The following is a 9,248-nucleotide window of genomic DNA, read 5'->3' as shown; positions in this document are numbered from 1 at the left end:
GTTTCCGAAAGATTCTCGAAAGGAAAATATGTAGGTAGCTACACCTTTTTTTTTTTTTTGCCTTGTAAGCGCTAGGCCGCGGGTTCGATTCCCGCCCGGGGCGGATTTTATCCTGATGGTATAATGTTCGTTCTCGGAACGGCTGGCATTCTTCTATCCTGTCTTCCTTCTCTCTTCGATTTCGGGACGATAAGACCTTAGCCGTTACAGTTCCCTCTGTCAAACCTCTTAAAAAAAAAAACTTACTCTCATGTTTTCCCTGGGGTAATGCAACCCGCAAGACAAGCTTCTTTAGATGCGCCTTCATTTTCTTGATCGCATACAGAAGTGGAATAGGCTTCACCAGCTCTACCATTCTTCCGGAACCTGTGCTTCTGGATGGGCTCTGGAATATAAGCCAAACAATAAGAAAGGAATAAATAAAAAGACATTTTTTTTTCTTTAATGCTATACAGGCATACACTGCCAAGGCAAAGCATGGCATTACTTAAAGGACTTTGTCTGTTAACATCACACGGCTTTCTGTTACATTAAAAAAGGTGAAATTTAGACGCTAGGTCGCGGGTTCCATTCCCGCCTGGGGTGAACTTTATGCCAGACAGATAAGGTTCGTTTTCGGAACGGCTGGTTTTCTTCTATCCACTCCTCTCTTCTATTTCGGGAAGATAAGATCTCTGTTGTTACTATATTGTTCGATTCCCGCCCGGGGCGGGCTTTTTTTTTAATTTAAACAGGTCTTGTTTATTGTTCCATAAAATGTAATGTCATTACCAATCAAATATATAAGACCTTGTTTAGACTGCGAGAGTAAAGGGACTTTTCAGTCCTATGCTGGTAGTATAAACAAGGCATATTCTATCCTATTCTATATATCAAGCCTTCGCCAGGCCAAGTTCTAGTAAGCACGCTTGTCTACCACACCAACAGATTCGGCAGGGTTTTCTCATTTTGATAAAACTTACCACAGGACATTTAGCAACGGTGACAGTATCATATTTCCTAGGATTCGAATAGAGAACCGACAGATATGTACCAAGATCTGAATCTTTGATGAGAACATGAGTGGAAGTGTTGGCAACAGTGTGAATACTGAAATGAGAAACATATGACAACATTGTAATATATAACATATGACCACAGTGTAATATATTCCTAGGATTCGAATAGAGAACCGATAGATATGTACCAAGATCCGAATCTTTGATGAGAACATGAGTGGAAGTGTTGGCAACAGTGTGAATGCTGAAATGAGAAAAATGTGACAACACTGTAGTAGGTATAACATAATTATGACATTATTGTAATAAACAGTGAGTAGACCAACCTGAATTTTCGATTTCTTTTGCTAAAGAAATAGGTAGCAAAGGTTGAGTGCGAGGGGCATCCACTCTTAAAATGTTTGTAGCCAAACCCAAATATCCAATAAATGCTGGCAAAAATAAAGGACTCAATTCTGCTGGCAAAAATAAGGAACTCAGTAGTGTATTTGTAAAATTATAAACTTTAAACTTCTGGTAAAAAAAAGCGCTCAAATACTTACTTGACAGAGAGCAACCTCCGTGGCCGAGTGGGTATCAAATTATAGATACATATGTCAGAAATAGTAAAGGAGGCTCTTAGTAATGCTGTGATATCCACAAAAAAATTGTGAAGAAGCTCTCAGCTTCACCACAAATAAATCATTATTATGGGCTGAGTGCACCTGGAAATAGCCTGGAGCACATGTTGCCCAGAATGTCAACCGCTAATACCAACCACGTACAACGTTGTTTAACTTTAGTGATGTGTAAGAACCTGGTACATTCAACACACTAATGTCACAGTTGGTTCTCCAATTTGATCAAGAGCTTTACAGGTTTTCCAATTTGATCAAGAGCTTTACAGGTTCTCCAGTTTGATCTGCCATAGTTTGACGTCTCCATCATCACTACAGCTCGCTAGCATACCAGGTACTACCGGATTCCAAGCAACACAGTTAACATCTTGGTTATGAGCTCTATGTTCAGTGTGAACAAGATCAAAGCTCACCATATCACTATCTCCAGTCTCAGGGTTCAAAAAAAAAAGCGGTACCAAGGTACAATATAAAAAAAGGCGAGAACTATTTTGGGCGGCTATGCAATGCCTGGTTACGGCTTAACTCCATATACAAAAATCCCACTCTGAGAGTTAGGTGTAGGGGGAATTGCCCCAAAAGATGGGATAAGCTTATACGAATCTATACCTAATGTCTGGACAATGTGTGGCGTTACTTTAATGTTGGCCAAGTGCCAAGTGGCCACACACACTCAGACCGTTATGCGTCAGACAGACCCAATTCTGTCAGACAGTCGCAGCGTGTGTGACGGAAAAAAAAACTAGAAACCTAGGTTTATCAGACCGTTCAAAACCTGGGTTGGAAGTTTTTTTTCGCCACACACGGTCCGATTGTCCGACAGACAATGAGTGTCCGGCAAAAGACTTCTTTCTAGGACCTATGTACATAAATCTCAATACAATAGCACAATGCCCGTTGAACAAAACTTACTCTCATGTTTTCCCTGGGGTAATGCAACCCGCAAGACAAGCTTCTTTAGATGCGCCTTCATTTTATACTCACTCTCATGTTTGCCCTGGAGTAACGCAACCCGCAAGACAAGCTTCTTTAGATGCGCCTTTATTTTATACTTACTCTCGTGTTTGCCCTGGGGTAATGCAACCCGCAAGACAAGCTTCTTTAGATGCGCCTTCATTTTCTTGATCGCATACAGAAGTGGAATAGGCTTCACCAATTCTACCATTCTGCCGGAACCTGTACTTCTGGAGGGGCTCTGGAATGGAAAACAAATAAGAAATAAATCATATCATTTTGTTTATTTCTCCTATACTAATTTACGAGTACTAATTCTAATTATTAATTCTTTCACAAGCACTTGAATTTAGAGCTGAATCCTCTTCGTCTAAAACTTCAGCAGGATAGCTGAAGTTTGTGTCGACTGAGGAATGAGCTCAGGTCCATGGCATTTTCTTCTGACATATCTTTTCAGCAATTCTCCACTAGCTTCCAGCTTCAGGTAATGCCGAGGCGAAATTTATCCTAAACAGATAATGTTCGTTCTCGGAACGGCTGGCTTTCTCCTATCTTGATTTCCTTCTCTATTCGATTTCGGGACCATAAGACCTCCGTTGCTACAGTTACTTTTTAGTCCGTCCTTCTTGTATAGCATCCCAAGTGGTATGAGGTGAGTACACTGCAATGTTGTGAGCTAGACAGGTGGACACCACACGCTCCTGAAATGGGGGACGAAATTAAATGGAGATTAGTTACCGCGTCGTGCAGTCGCGCTACTAGGTTCAGGCATCCTTGCGCTATTCCGAGCAATTAAAAGTCGGGCGACAAGTTTCCAATGATTGAGAGCGCTACTTCGCACTAAATAAAAAGTCAAGCGACATGTTCACAATGTTCAAGAGACCTATATTATGTATGTATCCAGAGACGGCAGGCCTCTGATTGGATTCATGTACAAATTTTTGTCGATGGTGGGATTCGAACCCGGGACCTTCTACATGGCAAGCAAGCGCGTTACCACTGGACCAACCGTGCCCCCGATATTTTCAGTTGTTCACTCACAGGCCCCCCATTCATGAAAATCTTGGCTGAAAGCTTCAATTCTTTTCACCTGGGTACAATAAGTATAAGTATAAGTATAAGTAGTGCTTTATTTAGACTGTCAGCTTAGAACAAGTTGTTCCATTATACCAACGGTTTAATTGAGCACCTCTTTATTGATATAATTTTGTCTGTTATAAAAAAAATATAGGGCATCCTTTGGAAAAAAAATTTGCCTGCGGCGCTTAATTCCCTCCAAGATTAAGGGAAAGTAATATAGGCCGGGCGGAGCTACGCATATCTTTTTGACATATTTCGTCCTTACCTGTGATATAAAGATCAGCTTTTTTGCCTCTGAGCAGTTCACCACCGGAACCAGCACATACAGCTATGCTGTTAATCATGATCTCATCTGAAATGACAAACGAAAGAATTAGAATTACTGATTTTACTTTCATTTGACAGATGACCAGGAATATAATGTGAGATTAAACTCGCTTTTATTTCATACCTTGGATTGAACAATCTGTGCCCTAAATCACCAAAGTATGGAAAAGTATTTACAATTCCATATTATGATATGATTCGTCCAAATTCAAAAATCTGCTTTTCCATTGGCTATTACACTTGTAAGATACTTTTCCATACTTTGGTGATTTAGGGCACAGATTGGTTGATTTCAAATTTTTCAGCCAATTAGAGGGCGGAGCTACGCATATCTTTTTGACATATTTCGTCCTTACCTGTGATATAAAGATCAGCTTTTTTGCCTCTGAGCAGTTCACCACCAGAACCAGCACATACAGCTATGCTGTTGATCATGATCTCATCTGAAATGACAAACGAAAGAATTAGAGAATTACTGATCTTACTGTCATTTGACTGATGACCAGGAATATAATGTGAGATTAAACTCACTTTTATTTCATACCTTTTTCGGTCGTTCGCGCTGGATTTATTTCATACCTTGGATTGAACAATCTGATTGGTTGATTTCAAAATTTTCAGCCAATGAGATTGTTTAGTCCAAGAAAAGCCAGAAGTGTTGAGACAAAAATTTATTGAACAAACTTTTTCGTTCCCAGATAGGCGTGGATGTCAAAGAAATACAAAGAATACGTCTTGAATTCTGTTTCCGAAGCTAGTATCTCGTAGACAGGGTGGCAGGGTTACCTTCTTCTCCCCCCCCCCAAAAAAAAATATTCTATTTCATTGCTGGATGGCCCACCATACAGCACATGGAAATAAAGCGGTACCAAGGTACAATATGAAAAAAAAAGGCGAGAACTATTTTGGGCGGCTATGCAATGCCTGGGTACGGCCTAACTCCATATACAAAAAGCCCACTCTGAGGGTTAGGTGTAGGGGGAATTGCCCCAAAAGATGGGATAAGCTTATACGAATCTACGCCTAATGTCTGGACAATGCGTGGCGTTAATTTAATGTGTGCCAAGTGGCCACACACACTCAGACCGTTATGCGTCAGACAGACCCAATTCTGTCAGACAGTCACAGCGTGTGTGACGGAAAAAAACTAGAGACCTGAGAGAACTGCCGTTCGAACCTCAACAGCGACATTAAATGAGTCAGAGGGAGGTCTTATTAAAATCAAGTTTAGACGATTCCTTTAGGGTAGGGAAAAGGTTTGAAGTTCAAAGAATTCCTATTCCAAGTTAGTGAAACCCCCTCCAGCACTCACCTTCCACTTATCATTAGTAACTCGCTTGAGCGGCGCAAAGATGGGCGGATGATACGCAATGATCAGATCTGTCCCATTCTCAACTGCTTCCTTGAGTACCTCATCCGTCAAATCAATAGTCAACATGATATTCTTGATGTGCTTGGTGGTATTGTGAGGCTCAATCAGGAGACCCACATTGTCCCACGGCTCCGCGAGTGACAGCGGTGCCATCGCTTCCAGCCGCCTCACAACGTCGTGCAGCGTCAGATTCGTCTTCTGCGGCTCTTTGGATTCGTTGGTGTTGATCGCGAGAAGCATCGGGTCCACCGGTTCGCCCGGTTTGTGGTCCATCGCGGCGCGCGCCATCGCTGGCGTGATGTTCCAGAAATCTGACAAAAAACCATGCAGAATTTTATCAGCGTCGTAGTCGAGCGTGGGGTCGCTGAAGAATTCCACCTTGTTCTTGCCTTCGAGCTGGGACGTCATGACGTAACCGGCGGACGCGAAGCGGGCAGCTTGAAACGAAACGGGGCGGGAAGTGAGAGTCTGGTACGGGCGAAGATTTGGAGTACACGGGTTGGAGTCAGGCCGGGAAGTGAGAGACGAAAATAACCGAGAAGTGGTAGGAGTGATAGGTCGGAAAGTGAGAGACGGAACAGGCCGGGAAGTGAGAGACGAAAGAGGACGGGAAGTGATGGGCCGGGAAGTAAGAGACGACAAAGGCCGGGAAGTGATAGGAGTGATGGGTTGGAGTAAAGAGCGGAGGAATGCACGTGGGATTAACAGGTGGGACATTGAGGGTGGAGATCACGTGAGGACGGTGTTTGGGAAACACCTTTAATCATAAGTAGATTGTCTCTTCTTTTAAAATGATTTTTTCGGTTTCTTTGGGAGGTTTTTTTTCTTCTATGGGAGGTTTTTGAAGATTCAAATGTCCACCGGGAAATTTCAAATTTTGATAAGGATTTTTTGAAATTTTAAAAATTCATCAGAAAAAAGTTTTTTTTTTTAATTTTTATCTGTGATTAATTGATTATTTTAATTTTTTTATGATCTTGGACAGTTATGGCACCTACTTACAATATCCTAGAACTGTGAAGTAGGAAAGCCTTTTTCATTTGAAGGGAAGAACAAAGAACTCCATTCAGAAGGTGTCATTTTCAAAAGTATTGGCCTCCTTACTCAATATGGAGTCATGTAAAATGTTAGTTTATTAACCTTGATCTCATTTTATATCATACAAAAGAGACCTACCACTATGGGGAATGAACATTCCAATAAGAAACAAGGATCAGGCAGTCTGAAGAAAAATTTGTCCCGCAAAATAAAACCAGAAGATGTGAAGAAAATAAAATCATTAACAAATGGGAAAGATGTACTCACTAAAGTTGAAGTGTTTGAGCTGTGGTCCATGGAAATCAAAGACTCCCTGATCAATTTTTACTTGAAATATTATTTCCCAGATAAAACAGAAAAGATTGATTTGAGCACGTTCATCTCCCTATATTATGAGCTGGACGGTAGCAACATTGATCGGAAAGTTGAAATCCTGTTGTGTTTCATTGGGAGCTATGGTGATTTAATCAACTATGTCCAAGCCTTATTGAACTCGTGTTTATTTATTTATCAAAGTAGAGATGACAAAGAATTGTGGTCTAGTCTAAACATTGATAGTGACAAAGGAAGCTTGATTGTATACGCAAACTATTTGTGCATGGGTGATTGTAATAATGAAATCACATTTGATTCTTTACAAAAGTGGTTATCAACAACCCATGAAATAGCCTATCTTCACAAGTATGTTCTAAGTCATAATTATCAAAACTAATTCACAGTACTTATTTATAATAGGGTTTACCCTACTAATATTGATGTCAGTTCACAGTCTACTTAACTCAAAGGACTACTGAAAGAGACAATGAGAGGTACCTATGTCTTATCTAGATTTCCCATCAAATGGCCAAGCCTCTGAATTATTGAAATGAGGAAGCGTTTTAGAATGAAGTACCTATTAGGAATCAATGACCTTTGGTGAGAACTAACAGGTAGAGAGGGTCATCACTTGCTGTTGAAACTTTTGGGGTGCATTCAGCTTTGTGAGAACTCAGGAACTGGTTTAAATATCAGCAAACAGGTGAGACTGGCGAGAATGATACGACGTTTTCTAAAACTTGGGAGGGTTAGTCCTTTAAATGCTAAGGTTATATCAGGCTTTTATGCCTTGCATTTTTGCTGGGGTTTCAACCAGCTTAAATGTCCTCACGGGCTGAGTGCACCTGGAAATAGCCTGGAGCACATGTTGCCCAGAATGTCAACCGCTAATACCAACCACGTACAACGTTGTTTAACTTCAGTGATGTTTAAGAACCTGGTACATTCAACACACTAATGTCACAGTTGGTTCTCCAATTTGATCAAGAGCTTTACAGGTTCTCCAGTTTGATCTGCCATAGTTTGACGTCTCCATCATCACTACAGCTCGCTAGCATACCAGGTACTACCGGATTCCAAGCAACACAGTTAACATCTTGGTTATGAGCTCTATGTTCAGTGTGAACAAGATCAAAGCTCACCATATCACTATCTCCAGCCTCAGGGTTCTCCTTGAATATCCGGATAGCATCATCTCCACACGCGGTGGCTATTAGATCGGTAAGATGACACCAGGAGATATCGTAGATAGTTCTCCCATGATGTCCACTCAGTGTACACACACACTTCCATACACTGTCATTATCAGGTGTAGGTATTCCAGCAGAGTTCCCCGGCTTGTACTCCTTCCATATCTTCACCGTGGCATCATCACTGCATGTAGCAAGACGAGACCCTATCCTATCAAATGCCAGAGACCAAACAGTGGATGTGTGTGATTTGAGTGTAGCAAAGTTAATCCAGTCAGCTTCGGCTTTGTCTTCTTTGAACAGCTTTACTGTATCATCATAGCTAGCAGATGCTAGAATATTGTCAAATGGATGGAAACGGACTTTCTTCACATCTTGGATGTGTGCGTTGATGACAGCAGCACATTCATACTCATCTTCCTCCCCCACCTCCCATACCCACACGGATTTATCTCGGCTGCAAGTTGCTAGGAATTGTCCATTCTTACTCCAGGTAACTGACTTGACTTCATTCTCATGCCCCTCCAGTGTTGCATTACATTCAAACTGCCCAGAACGTTTGTCCCACACAGCTGTTGTTGCATCAAAACTAGCTGACGCAATGAAGTTTCCACAGGGAGACCATGCAGTTTCTCGTATGGTTCTCTGATGACCATCACTTAGTATTGCCTTGGCGGTGAACTTGTTGCCAAAGGATTCTTTACCCCAGAGGCGAATGTTTTTGTCTTCAACTAGCTGACGCAATGAAGTTTCCACAGGGAGACCATGCAGTTTCTCGTATGGTTCTCTGATGACCATCACTTAGTATTGCCTTGGCAGTGAACTTGTTGCCAAAGGATTCTTTACCCCAGAGGCGAATGTTTTTGTCTTCACCGCATGATGAGATCATGGTGCCTTGTGGGTTCCAGCTGACATTCCATACTCGCCCCTGATGGCCTTTCAATGTCTGTGAGTTTATCATTTCACATCTAGAACACAAGATCAAGTTTGTTCCCGTTAGATTCTCAGTACTGGGTATGGTTTTGGGGAGGAGATATTGGTTATCAAGAAGTGTTTCCAAATCATGTCTTCACCGCATGATGAGATCATGGTGCCTTGTGGGTTCCAGCTGACATTCCATACTCGCCCCTGATGGCCTTTCAATGTCTGCGAGTTTATCATTTCACATCTAGAACACAAGATCAAGTTTGTTCCCGTTAGATTCTCAGTGCTGGGTATGGTTTTGGGGAGGAGATATTGGTTATCGAGAAGGGTTTCCAAATCAAAGATTGAAGACATATTCAGTTATTCACATCACTTCATTTTTATTGAGGGCAGGCAGCATCATTACTGTGTGTTTAGCATAATTCATTGTTTT

General features: G+C 41.5%; 3 protein-coding genes and 1 long non-coding RNA gene across 6 annotated transcripts in view; 1 reads left to right on the top strand and 3 right to left on the bottom strand.

Annotated features, from left to right (window-relative positions):
- Positions 1-225: 225 nt before the first annotated feature.
- On the bottom strand, positions 226-6,143 carry LOC103515871 (the record flags this gene model as incomplete). The annotated part of the gene is made up of 6 exons (XM_026828439.1): positions 5,289-6,143; positions 3,179-3,270; positions 2,528-2,808; positions 1,883-1,952; positions 963-1,242; positions 226-385 (listed from the first exon to the last, which is right to left on the bottom strand). Coding segments are annotated over exons 1-6 (1,660 nt in total), but the record flags the coding sequence as incomplete, so codon positions are not given.
- Positions 6,144-6,270: 127 nt separating this feature from the next.
- LOC108253250 (TLD domain-containing protein 1-like) overlaps positions 6,271-9,248 on the top strand; it is a 9,071-nt gene continuing 6,093 nt past the window's right edge. For both annotated transcript variants that reach the window (XM_017446841.2, XM_026828436.1), the window contains exon 1: positions 6,271-7,031. In XM_017446841.2, coding sequence (XP_017302330.2) covers positions 6,529-7,031 — 503 coding nt within the window. In that variant the 5' untranslated portion in view covers positions 6,271-6,528. The remainder of the gene's footprint in view (positions 7,032-9,248) is intronic.
- Positions 7,204-8,893, bottom strand: LOC103515860 (probable cytosolic iron-sulfur protein assembly protein Ciao1). Of its 2 annotated transcripts, none has more exons than XM_026828437.1 (2): positions 8,674-8,893; positions 7,204-8,531 (listed from the first exon to the last, which is right to left on the bottom strand). In XM_026828437.1, exons 1-2 carry the CDS (start codon positions 8,850-8,852, stop codon positions 7,694-7,696), a joined length of 1,017 nt encoding a protein of 338 aa, XP_026684238.1. In that variant the 5' UTR covers positions 8,853-8,893; the 3' UTR covers positions 7,204-7,693. The 2 variants fall into 2 exon arrangements, with proteins under 2 accessions (XP_026684238.1, XP_017302331.1); XM_017446842.2 differs by having other exon boundaries at positions 7,204-8,589; positions 8,738-8,879.
- LOC113470192 overlaps positions 8,956-9,248 on the bottom strand; it is a 3,158-nt gene continuing 2,865 nt past the window's right edge. Inside the window, exon 2 of the long non-coding RNA XR_003393337.1 lies at positions 8,956-9,059. This is a non-coding gene — a long non-coding RNA (uncharacterized LOC113470192). The remainder of the gene's footprint in view (positions 9,060-9,248) is intronic.

This window comes from Diaphorina citri, unplaced genomic scaffold (assembly GCF_000475195.1).
Source record: "Diaphorina citri unplaced genomic scaffold, Diaci psyllid genome assembly version 1.1 scaffold1432, whole genome shotgun sequence".
NCBI classification, from domain to species: domain Eukaryota; kingdom Metazoa; phylum Arthropoda; class Insecta; order Hemiptera; family Psyllidae; genus Diaphorina; species Diaphorina citri.
The sequence above is the reverse complement of the archived record's forward strand: the minus strand, read 5'-3'. Positions and strand labels throughout refer to the sequence as shown.